General features: G+C 36.1%; 1 protein-coding gene across 2 annotated transcripts in view; it reads left to right on the top strand.

Moving 5' to 3' along the window:
- Positions 1 to 20,615, top strand: part of ADAT2 (adenosine deaminase tRNA specific 2) — a 35,437-nt gene that overhangs the window by 1,879 nt on the left and 12,943 nt on the right. Inside the window, exons 2-6 of one of the 2 annotated variants that reach the window (XM_039346828.1) lie at positions 2,056 to 2,160; positions 12,874 to 13,024; positions 14,405 to 14,511; positions 15,992 to 16,064; positions 16,151 to 16,381. In XM_039346828.1, the coding sequence (XP_039202762.1) occupies positions 2,056 to 2,160; positions 12,874 to 13,024; positions 14,405 to 14,511; positions 15,992 to 16,064; positions 16,151 to 16,191 (477 nt within the window). In that variant the 3' untranslated portion in view covers positions 16,192 to 16,381. Of the gene's footprint in view, positions 1 to 2,055; positions 2,161 to 12,873; positions 13,025 to 14,404; positions 14,512 to 15,991; positions 16,065 to 16,150; positions 16,382 to 20,615 lie in introns of those variants that run through there. The other variant, XM_039346827.1, reaches the window with a different exon arrangement.

Here is a 20,615-nt window from a genome sequence, read left to right as displayed (position 1 = left end):
CGCATGCGTGGGGGCCGCCCCATGCGCGGGGCGCATGTGCGGGACCGCCTCCTGAGGGGGAAAACGGCGGATCGCGTTGTTTGGCGACCCCCGTAAAATGGTCATTTGACCCCAAATGGGGTCGCGACCCATAGGTTGAGAACCGCTGTTCTAGACAGAACTGCAGGAATCTGACCTGAAGAATTATTTGTGGTTGCAGTTCCAATTCTCATAGCTAATAAGGAAAAGCTAATGGCAGACATTGTTGCCTAGAAACTCAGGCACCCAGGGTTTGGCAGGGAGCTGATAAGAATTGGATCCCTGAATTTGAGGCTTCTTTTTCCACTCAAAAATATGAATCGCCAAGTAATTCAGGGAAAACAAAAAGCATTTATTAGGGGGCGGCGGGGGGAGAGCTACAGAAACAAATGATGCATTCAGTATTTGTGATATGTCAAAAAGCAAGTGATCAGACATTGATTATATGTGAGAATTGAACAATAGAAAAATCTTAATTCTAGGTTTTCATTCAACAAGTGACAAATTTATGGATTACATCACTTTCTTTCCCAGTCAGGTTTCCATCTTTTTTTAAAACTTACAAGTGTATTCAAGAACTTCCAGAATACCCTCTCCTATTGTTTAGTTACCAAAGGCTAGGTTTTGCAAGTGAAAAAAAGACATGGTTTTGGCTAAAAGGAAAACATGGTTTCCTGTATTTCAACAGGAGGCCTGATTGCTATGCTAAAATGAAGCCTAAACTTCCAGACTGACAACATGAGTTAGAATATATTCATGTGATGAATAGGATTCTACCTTAGAAAGGTGATCCTGCTTCCAAATTTCATTTAAGATACCAGCCCTCAGTTCCTTATTAATATGTGTTGCCCAAAGACAGCGTTTTTAACCTCAGCAATTGAACCTCAACTTCAGTAGTCTGTCAAACAGGCTCTGTTCTGGAAGAAGGAACTATTTATCTTTCCTGAGAACATTTATCCATATGTCTACTTTTGCCATCTATTACAGTATTTTATTTTTATCCCACCTTTATTATTTTTATAAATAACTCAGGTGGTGAACATATCCAACACACCTTCCTCCTCATATTTTCCCCACAACAATAAACCTGAGAGGTGGGTTGGGCTGAGAAAGAGTGACTGGCCCAAAATCACATAGTTGGTTTTCAGGGCTAAGGTGGGACTAGAACTCATAATCTCCCAGTTTCTAGCCTGGTACCTTAACCACTAGACCAAACAAATTATGCCATATTACATGAGTAGCAGTTGCTTTATCTAATTAAACAAAAGCATTGTAAATGAAAATGTAATTGAACCAGAGTAAGCTATTGATTCAGGTACAGCTCAGCCAATAAATCACAGCTATGCATGGTTTTCTTGCTGTGTACTAATTTCAGTTTGCTTTTCTTTTGAGAAAGAAATATGCCATATGCCAGCACATATGTCCTTTATTTTGCTATGTATGTGATCCATTTGATCAGAAATGTTGGTTTCTCATTGTTGTATAGTATTGTTATTGTACTGAGAAAACAGTTGCATTCGTTTACTGACTGTCTCATGAAGTGACTGTTTCCTCCTTCCTTGCAGAGAAGAGAGATTGGAGAGGAAAGGATTATAGGAGAATAAACAGGCACACAATGGAGAATACACATCAAAGGGATTTTACTAGTGCTGGCTGTTTGCCAGTGCGTTCCTTTTGATGTGTTTTCCCATTGTGTGCCTGCTTACTTTTTTTTAATTTTTTCCTCTACAATGAATGTAAATACAGTCAGTCATCCATTCCCTTATTAATTATCCCTGAACCTGGGTGAGCATTCCAGAGGGCTGGGGAGTGGAAAAAAGGAAAGCTGAAGTTAAGTCATAAGCATAGTCAGAGTCATATAAGTTTCCAGTTAGTGTCTTGTGTCACTTGCTGACCAAGTTTCTGCTCCCAGACTACCTCTAATGGAGTAAATGCAGCTGAATGCATTGTGCTTCTGAACTTGCAATCCATGATAAATATGATACCACATCCGTCTTTTAACAGTGCTGTTGCTAATTACTTTGTGTGTATTGATAGGCTAAAGATGCACTTAAGAATGGTGAAGTACCTGTTGGTTGCCTCATGGTCTACAATAATGAGATTGTGGGAAAAGGAAGGAATGAAGTTAACGAAACGAAAAATGTAAGTGATTTAGGGAATCCTATCCTTTGCACTACATATATAAATAGAACAATCCTCAAGTAGGTTTAAAGAAATTCCATTACGGGACTTCCGGTGGTTAAAGCGGTGGAGATGGCGGCTACTCTGTAGCCGTCCTCCTGAGAAGGTGTCAGATCCGCGGAGCACAGCGTTTACCAGCTGGCCCGCGGCTCGCAATCCCCTTCCCGGGCGAAGGGAAGGGGTAGAGATCGCATGAATAGAGGTAGAACCTCTTAACTCTCCCTGGATTTTTATTTTTAGGGGGGTAGAAAGAGGGTTCCCTCGGAGTTCATTGCCTTCTCCGCCTCTCAGCTGTCTTTGTTTCTTCGGAAACAAAGCGAGACGCCGCTACCATCTCCGTACTTAAAGAAACCGTGAGTAATCTTAAACCGGACAGAACTGTTTAAAGGATTTTATTTATAGTTTAGCTTCATTTTATTTTTTTTAGTTTATTTAGTTTATTTAGTATCTGCTGATTTTTTTTATTTTTTTGAGCTTTCTCTTTTCTTTCGGGCGGAAAAGTGAGAGTGAAAGTAAAATGGCGTTTTGAAAGTTTTTTTTTCCTTTAAAAGACGGATCGGCTGAATTGCTGTTTAATACTGCTTTTTTTTTACTTTTTTTACTTTTTTATTCTTGGGGACTTTTAGATTGATCTTATTTTATTCTATTTTATCTTATTTTTAATTTTTTTTTGGATTACTTATTTTTATCGGTATTTTTAAGAAGAAAGGAAGATAAATTAAAATGGCTTCAAAACGACAACCAGCTACTGCAGCTTCTAAAGTAACTTCTTCTCCTGCTCCTTCTACTGTGCAACAACAACTTAAAATAATACCCTCAGTGCAGCAACCTAAATCCACTCCACCTTCACCTCCCCCATCTGGCACATCAGCACAAGACATTAAAGAAATAATGGTAAGTGCTGTCTCACAGTTTAGGGAGGAAATGAAACAACTTTTGGACCAGAATAAATCTGAAACTAAGGAGGAAATGAAGAAAGAGATGAAGGAGCTTTTAGAACAGAATAATGCTATTTTGAGGGATGATATACTTCTAGCTCTATCTGGAATGGCCTCAGTGGTTGTGAAGCTGGACTCCAGAGTAGAGGAAATTGAAGAAACAGTTGAACTTTTGGATTATAAATTTCAAGATATGGAGAAAAAAGTGGAGACTTCACAAGATGATATTCTTATGTTCCAGTATAGACAGATGGAATATGCTTTGAGAATAAGGGGTCTGAAAGAAGATAAAACTCAAGATTTGATGGAAATGGTGATTAATGACTTGGCTGTTATTTTGAATATTGATAAAGAAGAGTTACGTGGGGATGTGGAAAGAATTTATAGAGTTAATTCTTGGATTGCAAAACAGAGGAATTTGCCTAGAGATGTGGTGATATATTTTGCTAAGAAGTCTTTGCGAAATCAGATTCTACAAACTTTTTATAATAAAAGATTTCAGATTGCTGCCCAAGATATTATTATTTTAAAGGAAATTCCACCTAAAATTTTAAGAAGCAGAAAAGATTTTGCTTTTTTAGTAAATGAACTTAAAGCAAGACAAATGCCATTTAGATGGGAGATTCCGATGGGCATTGTTTTGAGCCATGCGGGGACACGTTATAGACTTAATACAGTTGCTAAAGCTAAGGAATTTTATAAAACGGTCCTGGGAGCAGGCTCTCCTTTGCCCATGATGCATAAAGTCTTGAGTGACAAAGAGATGGAACAGAAATCTGAAGGTACAGGGATGATGACTGCTGGACAGGTGGTATGGATGTCTCAACCAGAGGTTAAAGAACAGAGAATGACCCGTGCAGCACATAAACGTAAAGAAAAAGAACAACAGAAAAAAGAAAAAGAAAAAGAAATTGAAGAATCTACTCAGCAAATTGCTTCAGTGCCGGTGGGAGGAGCAAGACCCAAAAGCTCTGCTACATATTCATCAGCAGCAGAATTTGAGCGGATCTTCTCCAGGCTGAAGGCCAAGGGAGATGGCAAAGCTCCTGTCCTGGAATGTTAATGGATTAAACATTCCTCAAAAGAGAAAAAAAATTTACCACTATTTGAAACAACATAACAATGATATTATTTGCTTGCAAGAAACTCATATTACAGCTAAAGATCAAAAATATTTAAATAATCCTCGCTTGGGATCTCATTTTGTATCTCCCGCCCCTGGGAAGAAAGGGGGTGTGGTAATCTATGTTAAACAGAATTTATCCGCTACCTTGTTAGAATCAGACCCTTACGGAAGATATGTTATGCTTGAACTTGGTTTATATGGCAAGAAAATTCTTATTGTGGGGTTGTATGCACCAAACCAGCAACAGGAGCAATTTTATAGGTTACTACATCAGAAAATAACTTTGTTGGACTATAGATCTGTGATTTTAATGGGAGACTGGAATGGTGTCTTAGATATACAAATGGACAAAAAAGGCTCTTCTACCTTTTTTAAACAGGCTAAATTACCTAAAGCCTTTTTTGATATGAAAGAAGATTGGGAATTGAGAGACTATTGGCGTGAACGTAATCAAGAAGAAAAGGATTTTACGTTTTTCTCAGATAGACACCAATCTTTCTCAAGAATTGATTTCTTTTTGATCACAACAGATTTATACAACAGGGTGAAGAATGTAAAAATTTTTCCTAGGACATTGTCCGATCATAGTCCAGTTTGGATGGAACTGTTTGTAGAGAAGGAAGATAGGAGATCCTGGAGGGTGAATGAGAATTTATTTAAACAAGAAAAAAATGTTCATAAATTAAAGGAATGTTTAAAGGAATATTTTACTTTAAATATGAACAAGGGAACATCAATGTCAATGGTCTGGGATGCAAGTAAAGCTTTTATGCGTGGTATTTTGATAAAAATGAATAATTTGCATAGACAGAAACAGACTCAGAAACGGAAAGATTTAGAAGAGGAGATTAAATTAAAAGAGAAACTTTTAATTTCAAATCCCTTAGATGAAAAGGTTAAAGGAGCTTTAAAATTGTTAAAAACACAATTTAACATGCTGATGGCTGATCAAGCTGCAACTAATTTGTTATTTATGAAACAAAATACATTTTGTAATGCTAATAAACCAGGGAGATGGTTGGCTTATCAGTTAAGAAAAAAACAGAAACAGAGGAATATAGATAAAATAAATTATAATGGTAAATTGGTTTATCAGAAAGAATTGATTAAGAAATCTTTTTTAGAATACTATCAAAAATTATATAAGGGTACTAATATTCAAATTACAGATATAAATAATTATTTAGGCAAAGTTAACTTTCCTAAATTAACAGAAGATCAGGAAAAAAAGATTAACGGTTTAATTACTAAGGAAGAAATTGTTACAGCTATTAAACAATTGAAATTGGGCAAAGCGCCGGGTACGGATGGGTTGACATCTATTTATTATAAAGCTTTAGTAGAAGAGATGACTCAACCGTTGTGTGAACTGTTTAATAATTTATTACAGGGGTTAGAGATCCCTCCATCCTGGCGTAATGCATTTATATCATTGATTCCAAAAGATAGTCAAGATCTTACTTTGCCTAAAAATTATAGGCCTATATCTCTTTTAAATGTGGATTATAAAATTTTTGCAAAAATTTTAGCTAACAGGCTTATGGGGATCTTGCAGCAGTTTATACATAGGGATCAATCGGGTTTTATAACTGGAAGGTATATGAAGAATAACGTTAGACAAATTATTAATTTATTAGAGTATTTAGAAAAGAATAACCAAGTCTCTGCAGGCCTGATATTTTTGGATGCTGAAAAAGCCTTTGATCAAGTGAATTGGCAGTTTATGCTGTGTTTAATGAAGGAGATGAATTTTGGACAAAATATATTACAAGTATTATCCAATATATATCAAAAACAGACTGCTCAAATTATTGTAAATGGGGGTTTGTCAGAGGCTTTTGTAATAGAAAAAGGAACAAGACAGGGATGCCCGTTGTCTCCGTTATTGTTTGTTTTAACACTGGAAATTTTGTTGATTAAAATTCGGGAGTCTCAAGAAATAAAAGGAATAGAAATTAATAAAAAAGAATATAAATTAAGAGCCTTTGCAGATGACTTGGTTGTTACTTTGTCTCAACCTGTTTCTTCGGTGGTGAAATTATTACAATTGATTCAACAATATGGACGTGTTTCTGGCTTTAAAATTAATAATAATAAGACCAAAATATTAGCTAAAAATATGACTAATGGTGATAAACAGGCTTTAGTTAACTTAACAGACTTTGAAATTGTTGATAAGGTAAAATATTTGGGGGTTACATTATCTGCTTCTAATGTAAAATTGTATAAAAATAATTATGAAAAGCTGTGGATGGAGGTACAGAAGGATTTAAAAAACTGGAATAATTTACAGTTATCCCTTATGGGCAGAATTGCAGTTATTAAAATGAATGTCCTGCCAAAGTTTATTTTTTTGTTCCAAATGTTACCTATCTTAAAGAACGAACGTAATTTAGATGAATGGCAAAAAGGTATTAATAAATTTGTTTGGGCAGGGAAAAAACCAAGGGTGAAACTTAAAATAATGCAAGATTTTCGTGAGAGAGGTGGACTCAAGGTACCAAATATGAAATTGTATTATGATGCTGTAGTATTGACATTGATTAGCGACTGGGTGAATTTAACAAATACAGAAATACTTCATTTGGAAGGCTGGGACCTATTTTTTGGATGGCATGCCTATTTAATATTTAATAAAAAAGTGGATTGGGTTTTTAAGTCTCATATTATAAGAAACTCTTTGCTAAGAGTGTGGAGAAAGTATTATAAAAGTGACTTCAAAATACCATTATGGGCTATACCTCGGCATGCCATAGAAGGTATAAGGAAAGGGGTAAATATGGACAAGGTCTCTTACGTACAGTTATTAAGATGGGATGGCCAAGACTGGCAGTTAAAATCTTTGGAAGAATTAACACATGAAAACTTAACTTATTCATGGTTCCAATATAGACAAATAGTGGATAGATGGAAGATGGATTGTAAAATGGGCTGGCTTAGAGAAGATGAAATTTTTTTAAAACAAGTAAGAGATCAAAGGCCAACCCATATTAAGAGAGTTTATGGGGTTTTAGTGGAATTAGATTCAGAACTTGAACTAGTTAAAGATTGTATGATTAAATGGGCACAGAATATTGGTGAAACGATTTCAATGGATACTTGGGAACTTATTTGGATAAGAAATGTTAAATTCACACAAGCGCAAAATTTAAGAGAGAATTTTTATAAGATGTTTTATAGATGGCACCTTGACCCAAAGAAAATGTCCATTATGTACCCTAATCTACAGCCGAAATGCTGGAGATGTGGATATTTGGATGCTACCTATTACCATATTTGGTGGACGTGTAAGCATATAAAAGCTTTTTGGATTAAGATATGGTGGAATATTCAAAGAATTTTTAAAAGGAGGGTAAAATTTACTCCGCAATTATTTTTACTAGGTATTGTTATTGACTGTGATGCTAAGGAGGTTATATTGATGTTAAATTTGATTACAGCCGCTAGGTTGTTAATAGGACAATATTGGAAGAAGGAATCTTTGCCTACTTTACAAGAATGGTTTCATAAAGTTTCGTATTTGGCAGAAATGGCAAAGATTTCGGCTTTCTTAAAGGAGCAATCTCAAGAAAAATTTTTTGCGGTATGGGAAAAATGGATAAATTTTATACAACATAATTTGGATATGGAAAAATATTATCTAGCCTTTTTATAATTTGTAATGATTGTTTTTTCTTTCTTTCTTTCTTCTTTTTCTTTTTTATATATATACATTTTTTATGTATTATTATTCATATATATATTTTTTTTTATATATATATATGCTTTATTCTTCGTCTACTTTCTTCTTTCTTCTTTCTCTCTCTCTCTTCTCTTTTTATTTATTTTTTTTTCTTTTTTAGTATATATTATTCATTTTAAAGTTTATGTTATGTATATTATTATTATATATATTATTACTGTGATTTTTATTATTATTATTAATTATTTTATAAATTGCAAATGTTATTTTTAAAATATTTGTTAAATAATCCTATATTCAGTTCTGGGAAGTCGGGGGGGGGGTGGGGTGGTTGGGGAGGGGGGGGTGGATTTTTATTTGTAAAACTTTTGAAAAATTTCAATAAAAAAAAAAAAGAAATTCCATTACTTCAGCTATGTTTAAAACCTGTCTTGCATAATTTGGGAATCACATAGCAAATTACTATTTTGGAATTTTTATGTTTTGAGTTCCTGTTTTCTAAAATTCTGGTTAAAAATGCAGTGTTCTCTATAAACACATCTCCCCATTTCTGGAAAACCATTTTATATTTTTCTTATAAGTAGCCTTGGGTTATGTCTATGTGTTCAGCGACTATTAAAAGTTAAAATAGTCTTGAATGAAGGGGACTTGTGACTGGTCTTCAAAGTTTGGCTGTTACTGTTGTACTCTGAGGTCTACCTGTAAGTTAAGAGGGACATGATACCTTTTTAAATAGAAAATGTTTAGTGTTGATCTCTGAATGCTAGTGAACTTCAATTATTACTATTTTTTTATGTACAAATTATTTTATTTTTCTTTTATCAACTGTTCCACATTTAGTTTTGTTACTATTACCTAGACAAGACCAAGTTTCAAAATATAGTGATAATAGTTCACAGTGTCCTAATTTTCAAATGTATTGTATTTTAATTCCCACAATCCCTCGGACAGAATAGTCATTGGCTGAGGATTATGGCAACTTTATTTTAGCAAGATTGGGAAAGATTGGTGGATATATTACATTAATATATATTGCATGTATAATGAAATCAAAACTAAAAAGTTCAAACAATAAAAACTAAACTTTCAGAATTTCATAATAAATTAGAAACTCATGACCTATTGAGTCATTATTTCAGAGCTATTTCCTTACCTAAACAGAGAAACAGAATGACCAAGGGTGGGCAAAAAATAGTGGAAGCAAGAGTGACTTCCAACTTTGCAGTGACTTTACCATTGAATTTCCTTATGGGAATCTGGCAGGGACCAATGGATTGTGAGACTTTCTGGGTAATTGTCACAGAATGTTAAAAATGAAGATCATGTGACCTCAGTGGCAGCAGCCAGTAGCCAACATTTTCCAAAATTGGAAAGTGCAATGCAGAAATAAACATGTCATGGTTTGCACAAGAAGATTCTAATCTCCTCAAAGAGTACACACACTCGGTCATTACTGGAGTTATTCATCTACATCAGTGGTTCTCAACCTTTTTAATGCCCCCAACCGGTCGTAAGTCGAGGACTACTCAACCGGTCGTAAGTCGAGGACTACTCAACTGGGTGCAGCACCGTTTGCAGAATGGGACTTTTGGCGGGCTCAGCAAGGCAGAGACAGCCTGGACAATTCCTATTGGCTTTTGAAAGCCAATAGAATTAGACTCTATTCAAGAGGGTCTATTCTATTGGCTTTCAAAAGCCAATAGAATAAAAGGGAGTAGCACAGCTAAGGAAAAGGGGAAAAAAATGGCGGACTGTGTTGTTTGGCGACCCCCGTGAAATGGTCGTTCGACCCAAATGGGGTCCCGACCCACAGGTTGAGAACCACTGATCTACATGGAATGGGGAAGAGAACAAGTACAACAATAAGAACAACTGAATACATGTTTGTTTATTATGTTTATTATGACGATGAAATATAACTCTACTCCTGCCCCTTAAGAAGTCTTCAGCATAGTTGGAGATGATGGAAACTTCAATGTCCCTGGCAATTCATTCAAAACAATGAATTCTATCTAACTGATTTTATGAGGGGAAAATTTTAACAGTTCTTAATAAGAATCAAGAGCATTTTAAGTCAGGAATTCTGCCAGCTTTCAGGCAGCAATTGTAGTTGCATCCCTAGAGTGTTTTATAAGATTTATGGCACCTGCTAAGCACAATCTCTTGAAGGACTATTCACATTAAAATTAATTTGTAGGATGGTATTATAACAGTAGATTATAGCTAAATGCATTCTATTTGCTTCACATTTTCTATTAATGTTCGGTTCCTTTTATTGAGTAGCATACTTTCATCTATCCAAGAATTAATTTGGCCATTGTTTTCAATTTGTACTTATAAATTTATAGTACGAAGCATATCGTGAAATATATAAGCTATTTAAAAAAACAGTAAGGGAAGAGCCTTACATATCTAGATTGTGCATGCTTTGCTAAACAAAAAAACACTTCCTATTTTGCAACTATATGTTTTATTAAAATATTTAGATTGGTGTTACAAATCACCCTTCTTAGAAAGTGATACACTGACCAAGTGATGCACTTTTGGGTAATTGTTCAATGGGCAACGTTTTGAACATGAACTGTCTTTTGGATTATTTGGAAATTATAGGAAATTCAGAATGGAACAATGAGATTGCTAAATGAATACAAACAGATCATATTGATACAAGGTATACTAACTCTTAGTTGCCAGGCACAGTTCATAAAGGTGGCTTGTTTAAACACCTTTTTTTCCTGAATGTCTTCAGGGCTCCGGTCAACCTGCTTGAATCTGCCCAAATACTACAATTATTTTCAAAACTTTTTCTAAGCTTCTCCCTGCAGGTAAAGCTGCAGGAAATTATAGATTTTACTACTGATTTTTATCCTTGTTCTGCTTTTTATTTTGTTGATATGAGGACTGCTGCTTTTTGTCTTCACAAATTGCTTTGAGAGTCTTGTCAACCTCAAATGAAGCTATGCACACAAGCACACAAGCCCCTCACACAAAACTATCCCCTCTTCCCCACCTCATCCCTTGTCAGGCCACCATCCCGAAAAGGTTGGGAATCGCTGATGTAGATTATATTGCAAAGAAATGAAAGTACATGCATGTAAAGGCTTCAGTGCCAAATGCTGCCATAATTGGAAAAAAACCAACAGGTGATGTAATCCATGAACATGTATAAAGCTCATGAGAGCATTTCCTATTCTCTCCGGTAGATCAATCTTTTTCCTTGCATTAATTGTTGGAAGGGTTAAATGCAAAATATAGAGTTGATACCTGGCAGATAGGGGAAAAATTTTGCTTGTACCAATCCTGTTTTTGATCAAACAGCTGTTTTTTTTCCTGTTCTCTTTGTCCTTACTTGTTTCAGACATTGAGATGGAAAAGTCAGTAAAGCAGAGACACAGCTCCATGCTTTTTTTTTATTTTTATGATTTTTATTATTTTGACACTGGATTGCTGTGGCTCTTGCAGGTTTTTTTTGTTCTGTTCTGGAATTGTCTTTTGAAATTGCTCCAGTAAAATAAAAATAAAAGGCACTCTATAGAATAACATGAGTGTAGTGAAATAAGATCTCAGCTATATTGTTTGTCATTGACCTTCCTTACTTTACAATGGAAATTTTGAGAATCCATTATAAAAAAAGATTTGTAACCATTGCAACTGTTTAGATTTGTGTAGGTGCTTTACACAAATATAAATATTGTGCCCTATTCTACTATGACTTTTTTTTGTAATGAGGCCTGGATTCTGACAGGCTGCTTTGATAGTATGAAGATACTTATATGTCAGCCAGGGGAATATACCCCTAGAGCAGGGGTAGGCAACCTTGGCTCTTTTATGACTCGTGGACTTCAACTCCCAGAATTCCTGAGCCAGCCAGTTGAAGTCCATGAGTCATAAAAGAACCAAGGTTGCCTACCCCTGCCCTAGATGACAGACTAGGATTGGGGAAGCACAAGCTGAAGTCTACTCTCAGCCGTCAAAGTGTCCAGAATGACCTGGCCAATTACTTTCTGTCAGTCCAAGAGCCAGCATGGTATACTTTTGAAGGCGTTGGATTGACACCAGCATTTGCCTCAGCCTTGGAGGCTTCCTGGGTGATCTGGAACCAATTATCGTCTCTCAGCTCAACCTACCTCACAATGCTGTTGTGAGAAATAATTGGAGGAGAGATTGCTGTGTACAGCACCTTGAGCTTCTGGTGAAAAGGCAGGATATAAACCTAGCAAATAAATAAATTGTAACAAATTTCCAACAAGGGTCAGTTTCATTTGTGTTATTTTGTTTTATTTTGCTTATAAAGCAAATTCTAAAAGACACTGAGTTATAATCTTGCCCTTGCCTCTTAATACAATACAGTAAGCATCCTCAGGCATAAGAACGTATTTCACTCCAATTATTCAGTGAATTGTTTTAATTGCCTTAATCCAAACAGAATCTGGACTACCTCAAGCAAATTAGTTTTCAGCTTTGGGGAACCGTGAAAAGCATGGAGAATACAATCACAGAAATGAAGAAAACTAACCTTTCTCAACCACTGTCCATGCTGCCTTGTATACTGAGAATGCTCATCTCCATACACTAGAGGGCAGTAGATTGAGGAAACCTGTCCTAGGCCATCTTGTCCAAACTGTAGTTCTTGTAATTCTATTAAAAACAAAGTTCTTTTTCCTTGTATGTGTGTTGCATTTATTTTATTAAATTGGTTTGCCCCCCATCTTAATCACAGTGTAACTGTAGGCGGCTTACAATGTTAAAAAAGGATAAAACTATACAAAGCAGGCATATGACACTCCTCCGTTGGAGCCCCAGGCCAACTGGCAAAGCCAGGTTTTGAGGCTTTTATGAAAAGTCAGGATACTTTATATGCAAAGTAACCCATTTTATGTGGCACCAGTTCTGGTTTTTTTTTTTTTTTTTTTGCTTTATTCCCACAGGCTACTCGCCATGCAGAAATGGTAGCAATTGATCAGGTCTTGGACTGGTGTCAACAGCACAAGAAGAAACCTGAAGAGGTTTTTACCCACACAGTATTATATGTCACAGTTGAGCCCTGTATTATGTGCGCAGCTGCTCTTCGAATGATGAGTATCCTTCTCCAAATGTTGGCCACTTATTCCTTAATACAGAATTCTGTTTCTCAACTTGAGGGACCTTGGAAAGAAGGTCCTCTATGCTATTGTTCTCCAGCTGGGTATTCAGAGTCATACAACCAGTGAATTTTTATTAGCAAATATTGAGATGGATAGGCTAGAAAAGAAAGTGATATTCCGGGTCAAGTCCACACCAGGCAGGGCAAGTGCTTGTGCAATATGTGAAATTTTGGAATTTTGCTATGGCAGGAATATATTCATTTAAGCTTCTTTTCTCCAAAACATTTTGTTAAATTTCTGGTTCTGGATGATGGGGTGTAGAAAGGAAATTCAGCAATATTTTTGCCCTCTATTTATGGGTTGGAAGGTATCTTTTGTTGAAGCAGGGAAAATGACAAATATTTTGTCTGGGGAAGTTACCATTTTTGTAATAAGTTGTCTATGGAAAGGATGAATCTATGTATTGTAAATGAAAGAAGATTATTATTACTACATTGCTTTTTTCTTTTAATGTTGTATATTGAGGTCATTGGGAATTGAGCAGTACTATATATAAATGTAAATAATAATGATAAATATTTAATAATAATATAAAGTATAAATGACAATAGAAATTCTGAAAATGGAATACCAAAAAAAAAAAAGAAAGAAAACAATCCAATTTTGGAAAGATCTATGTGAAATTCAAAAAGACTATAATAAAAATGCTGGATGGATAAAAGAAGTTGAAGATGGATGTAGTAAAAATCAAGTGGAAGGACTACTGTAATAATAACAGCACAAATGGTTAATCATGTGAAAACAGTTAATAAAAAATTGGTGAAAACATATAATTGAAAAAGTTGTCAAAAATGAACTACTTAAAATATTGTATTGTGGGAATTTCAAATACAAACTGATAAAGTCATGGCTGATAACACACCAGATTTAACTGTGGTTGAAAAGAAGAAAATGTGGAAAATTGATAATACCAGGAGATAGTAGAATAGAAGATAAAGAATTGGCATAAACCGGCTGTGGTGATCACAGTGGTTATTGGCATACCAAAGAATCTTGGTCGGCACTTAGAAAAACTGTGCATTGTCAAAATTTCCATCTGTCAGTTACAAGAAACCCCACTGCTTGGATATGAATATTTACCATGCCAATACAGTCCAATATCCCAGGTCCTTGGGAAGAATTCAATGTGTAAGAAGGCCAACACCAGCTAAAGCACTGGCAGCTGTGAGTTCACGTATTGATGGTGGTGGTGATGGTGGAGGAAAGTTGGCATATTAAAAATAGCTGGACTGTCAATTTGTTAGTATCTGCATATTATATAGTATCTGTATATGACTTCTTATCTAACCTAGTTAATGCCTTAACTGATCTGCATAAATCCCATTGGTTGTGTACGGTTGCCAAAATGAACGGTTTGGAGGCTGTGGCTCAGTTCTGAATATCTCTTCTGCTACCTTAACAGATACAGGGGAACCATTTCAAGTGAGTAACTTATTATGGTGCCTTTCTATGTATTCATAAGAATGTAATATATCAAAGTGGTGTAGCAATGAAGACTTTGCTCTAGTCTAGAAGGCCAAATCAACATTTTGGAAGTCAGCATGTACAAATTATTTCAGGACTTAAGCCACCCATTTTTTAAAATTGAGATGATTGACTGGAATGCTTTTCTCTAATACAGAATCTGTATGTTCTCCTGCATTTTGTGGTTGAGTGGGATATTTTCTGTAGTTTAATAAAAAAAAATAAGACTTTGGAGTAACTGCTGATAATCAAGGTAGGTTCAGTGAAGGCACCTAACCAGTGGAATTAAGTCCAAAGGTAGAAAATCAAAAGACTTTTTGTATAACAATTGTTTCTTTGTCTAAATATCAAATAGAAAAAGAAAAATTATTTGTTTATGTTTAGATAAAACAAAATTGCAACTGTAGAAATAAAATTGGATTTTAAAAAGGAATCAACATGTTTTCTAATATTTCATCTAGTGATTACATTTTAGTTGTGCGTTGTATTACAGGCAGAAATGTTTGCATTTTAAAAATCTTCAGACATTATAGAAAGCAGCCCTTCATTTAACTATATGCTTTTCTTGTTTTATGTGTATGTGTGTGTGTGAGAATATCTTGTTTTATGTGTATGTGTGTGTGTGCCTATATATTTCAAGAAATGAATATTATCTAAGGATAATCTGTGGGTATAGTATCATTAAGTTATTGTGCTGGGTCAAGAGGTCTTGACAACTAGAGAGAAAACCAATTGATGAAAACAAGTTTTTGGCAGAAACTCTCTGTGGACCTACTAACCAACAATCCATGAATATCTTTTCACATTTGTTTTAAGGTCGTATTTCTGAGATTTCTTTAACCACAGTTTCATAGTTCCATGTCCTGGTTTCCAAGAGTTTCTTAAAATTGATACTTCCCAATTTATAAGTGTAGTTTCGTAAATTCAAGAATTGTTGAGCTACAACATTTGGGGTGGGTTGAAAGAAGCAAATGCACTTACTTACCTGTCCACTTAAATAGTTTTGTTTACAATCATAGTTACCTGAACTCTAAAAAGACTCCTTTAAGAATTTGTGCCAGTCAAATGAAGGAAAGAAAAAAGGATTGTAAAAATGCCTCCTCCCAATTGTTCCCCAAATGCCCATGAAATATGGCTCTGCTGAAAAAAACCTCTTCCGATAAAATATATATATCATCCTCCCACTTTTTTTGTCCTATGCTTTCTTCTTGTCTTAAATCAAAAGTCATGCATGCATTCCTCTGCCTTTAAAAGCTATCTAGTAAACAATGTTTAATAGGTGCTGTTCTTATTCTAGCACTCCAGCATAGCAACAACAGAAGCTATGTTACTCCCACTTTTGATTTTTTAAAGATAATGAAGTCTTAACTGGAACATTCTGCTGATGGTGTGCCTTCATTTAAGATGCATTTTTGAGCAACATGTTTAATTTCTTTAGTGCATAGCCGGTTATCGATCTGAAGAAGCTGTGGAAATGCTGAAAACTTTCTACAGACAAGAGAATCCAAATGGTAAAAACCTCATATCAGCATTTCAATCCATGTAGACATTTATAGATTTGAATAGTAGTGACTTCATTTTTTTTTCTTTTTGACAGCACCAAAATCAAAAGTTCGGAAAAAGGAATTCAGTAAATGAGTGGCCGTTGTAAAGTTAACCAGTCTAGAAGAATAATAAGTCCTTGAATGATCTCCACAGTGCTGGCTTTTGCTGGACTAAACTATTTAGCTCCAGGAGGTCGAAAATGACATACCTGTCCTTCTTCAATATGTGATTGAATGTAATATGGAAGTTATGATAAATTAACAAATACAGTTGTGGATCAAAATGTCTGGTTTGTTTTCCCCTGGGTGCCAAACTGCAAAGATATTGAAAGAACAATCCCAGCTAAGGCGGAACTCTTGCAACTATTGATTTTGAACTTGATCAGAGGTTCAACTAATTAGGACAATTCATGCTTTGCCAGTACATACTTGTGCTGACTTGTATTGTCTTGTAAATTATTTGGATAAGGGTTCTAAATAGAACTCTGTCAGCTTCCAGTTTACGAAGTTGTTCACTAAGTTATACATGCTGAATCAGGCTTCCCAGGTCACTTGCTTCATTGGAATTTCTCTTGGGAACTAGTCCAATTAGTACTAGGACTTTATTAAGCTATAATACAGGCCAGGTGTTTAGTCACTTTAATCTAGTTGAGTCTATTCTAGAGCTAATAGAGGCTTTCCTGTCATTTCCTATGTGTGATATATTCAACTGAAAATAACAAAGATAAGAAGGGGGGTCTTCTGCATAAAAACCATGTATTCTTTCACTGAAATAGTCCAAATATGGATGAAAATATGACAAGGTCTAATTGTACCATTTTCCTCATTGCATCACAGGGCAAGTTTAAGTCTTCCTAGAGACATCAGTGTTCAGACTTTTGTAGAAAATTTTGGCAATGTTAAATTTAACATTGTGATAACTGAATTGAAAAACTTGTACTCGTGCCTGATCAGCTGCTGCCATACCTGCTCTTTTCAGATGAATTCCTGTTGTGGTAGCAATTAAGGATCAGTTGATTTAATTATATTTTAATATATTTGCAGTTGAAAATTCCTTATAATATTGAAGGCAGGCTATTCGGGTTAGCAGCATCTATCCCAGTGTTTCTCAACCTTGACAATTTTAAGGCATGTGGACTTCAACTCCCAGAATTCCACAGCCAGCATTGCTGGCTGTGGAATTCTGGGAGTTGAAGTCCACATGCCTTAAAATTGTCAAGGTTGAGAAACAATGATCTATCCAATCTTGGCCAATGTTGAAAAGCTCAACAGGGCCAGAATGGTTTATTCCTTGGAAATTCCAGAACTGTTGGACTGACTGCAAAGTTAAAAAAGCATTCCAGAAAAAAGGCAACAGAAAACCACTTCTGTAATGTTGCTAAGAAAATAACATGGGTGTAACCATGAAGTCACCAGGAGTCATGGTGAACTTGAGGGAATTTACTGAATGAATTAACCAGTTCACGACTTGTGTACCTGTGTTCAATTACAATAACATCTTATTTGTAAGGGCTACTTTTCCTGAACATTTGTGTAGCTGAAATGTTGAAGTTATATTCAAAAATGCTAACGTTACCCAGTCTTAAATGCAGTCATTTTGATAATGACTGTGTAGGAAGTTAATTATATTGCCAAAATACAATATTTGGAAAAGGGTCATTCAGAAGAAGGCAGAAGTAATATTAGTGAAGGAATACAATGTTGCCAACAGCACCATTTTTAAGCTTCCATCTTATACATTCTGCCTCATCTACTTGGCTGTTCGATTCTCCTTCCTTGCCAGAAAAATATGTGCAGTTTATTGTTTTGGGGAGGGGGGAAGCAACAGTTTGTCTCATAATTAAATATCTAATTTAACTAAGCTAGAAGCCCAGATCTTAGCTGGCACATTCTGCATTGTAGGCCCGGTCCAGGGAAAAATACTTGGTTCACCATAATGGTTACCCCAAAACTGAGAAGTCATGGGAAACCACAGCAGATCTCTGTATCTTATGTCAGATAGGCATTATTTCCATGTGAAAGTCCCACACAAGCCCTGCCCCTGGGACCTGCCTCCTATATTTGTTGTTGTTGTTAGTTGCGAAGTTATGTCCGACCCATCGCGACCCTATGGACAACGTTCCTCCAGGTCTTCCTGTCCTTTACCAACTTCTGGAGTCCATTTAAGCTCACTCCTACTGCTTCAGTGACTTCATCCAGCCACCTCATTCTCTGTCATCCCATTCTTCTATTGCCCTCAATCTTTCCCAGCATTAGGTCCTTCTCCAGTGAGTCCTTCCTTCTCATTAGGTGGCCAAAGTATTTGAGTTTCAACTTCAGGATCTGGCCTTCTAAAGAGCTACTACTAAATCTATATACTATAGATTTATAATACTACTATATAAATCTATGGTACATACTATAGATTTATCTATACACTACTAAATCTATATACTACTAAATCACTCTACTATTAATTGTCATGTTCAGTCAGCTGAAATGGTACATCCTGGTCAAATAATTTTTGAATCAAGATACCTTTAAAAAATGCATACAAAATCTGGGACCCCATTACTCCTGTGGGATTGAAATTTCAACCTGGCCTTCAGACCAGGTGTACTGCCACGGCAGCCTTCTAGTACTTCTGCCGTCAGCCTGGTCATGTTATGACACGTCCTGCCAGCTTCCTACAAGCAAAGTCAATGGGAAAGCCAGCAGGAAATTAGACATCACTCCTACTCTCACTGCTTTTTTTGGCCACCTGTGGTCATTGTGCTTATCTCTTTAGGTAAGTGCTATTAAAGTTCATTTGCCACGACAATTATCCTTCCATCACGCTGCACTATCTTTTTCTAAAAGGATGACCCAGAGGGTCATTGGTGGTCCAGTAAACAATAAATTCCAGGATGAAGGGAGTTTCCTGCTTTCTGCCACATTATACTCTTCAGGATTGGTTGCTGTGCAACAAGAGGAAAATACCGTGATGTTTTTCCATCTAACTGTGCAGTAAGATTTGTCTGTTGACCTTGGGGAACCGCTAAGCTTGGGTGGGGGTAATGAGTCTGTAGTCATTTCACATGATGACACGCCTGGGACATCCTTGCTTGTAAAAGGCAGACCGTGGAGATGGAGTAGAAGAATATAGAGATAATATGGTGAAGGCATGCCAGAACTGTCAAGTGATTTTTAAAAAAGACAATAAATGACAGCTCTGGGAAAGGGGGGAGTGTAGTCTCAATCCCACCTTGATTCTGGGTGATATTAGAGCAGTGTTTCTCAACCTTGACAATTTTAAGGCATGTGGACTTCAACTCCCAGAATTCCACAGCCAGCATGGGAATTCTGGGAGTTGAAGTCCACATGCCTTAAAATTGTCAAGGTTGAGAAACACTGTATTAGAGGGAGCAGAGGGTAACTTTGAGAGCTTTCAAGACTTGGTTATACTCTACAACAATAGAGTTCCAACAGTCCTTGCAGTGTCTGTTTCCTGACCTGGCCTGTATCAAAGGATTGACAGGCAACAAGGAAATGCAAAGCCAAAGTTTCAGAATGCACACTTGAAAACTTTATTGGATTATTTTTAGATGCATTGTAAGGCACATCCAGAAGAGGACCTCAGTGTTCCAGCAATGAATAGTTCAGGAAGATTGGAAGGGAAGTCTTGCTTTCCTGAAACGTGATTGCTGAGCAGATAAATAATTTGGGCAATAATCAAGTACTTGCCTGTGCCTCCTGGATTTCAATGTTATGGGTTTTATTGAACCAGCTTTCCCCCTCTCTCCCCAGTAATTTGTTGTTGTAGTAATTTCAAGGGATCGAGATCTGTATTTCTAATACCCGTCATCCTTTTCCCAGTCTGGCTTTCTCGTTGTAGTAATTTCACACTGCATGTGGAAAGAAGGAATACAAATTGGTAGCTCTGAAGCAGGTGCTCTTAGCACTTTGGTTTTCAACAGTTAAGCTTAAAATTATCTCTCATTGACTTCAAAGGCACCAGTAGGAGGACTGAAGTAGGTGATAGGAGTCGCCAGATCTGATAGCTGCATTCTTGCCTCGGACTCCATTTTTGTGAAGTGGGAATAGAGCATCTTTGCAGAAGCTGGAAATGATGGCTTATAATGGTTTTTAAAACTGTACTCACCATGCGTGATTCCAGAAAGATAGGCTTACCACACTAAGGTAAACATTGTTAACAAGCATATTTATTTAATCATAGGCTGTACGGTTTCTCACTAGAGCTTATTTCATTATGGAGTATAGAGATAGTCCTTGACTTTTACAACCACAAGTTTAGTGACAGTTTGAAGTTAAAACTGCATTTTTCACACTTATAACCATTGCAGCATCCCCATGGCCAAATGATCAAAATTCAGATGCTTGGCAACTGGTTCATATTTGTGACATTTGCAGTGTCTCAGTGTCATTTGATCATCTTTTGTCCCTTCTGACAAGCAAAGTCAGACCTTGTTACTATTTTATCAACTGCAGTGGTTCACTTATCTGTGACAAGAAATATAAAATGGGGCAAAATTCACTTAA

Source organism: Crotalus tigris, unplaced genomic scaffold, assembly GCF_016545835.1.
Source record: "Crotalus tigris isolate CLP2741 ecotype Arizona unplaced genomic scaffold, ASM1654583v1 scf7180000018030.5226217, whole genome shotgun sequence".
NCBI classification, from domain to species: domain Eukaryota; kingdom Metazoa; phylum Chordata; class Lepidosauria; order Squamata; family Viperidae; genus Crotalus; species Crotalus tigris.
Note: the sequence above shows the minus strand (reverse complement) of the source record. Positions and strands in the feature narration are given on the sequence as shown.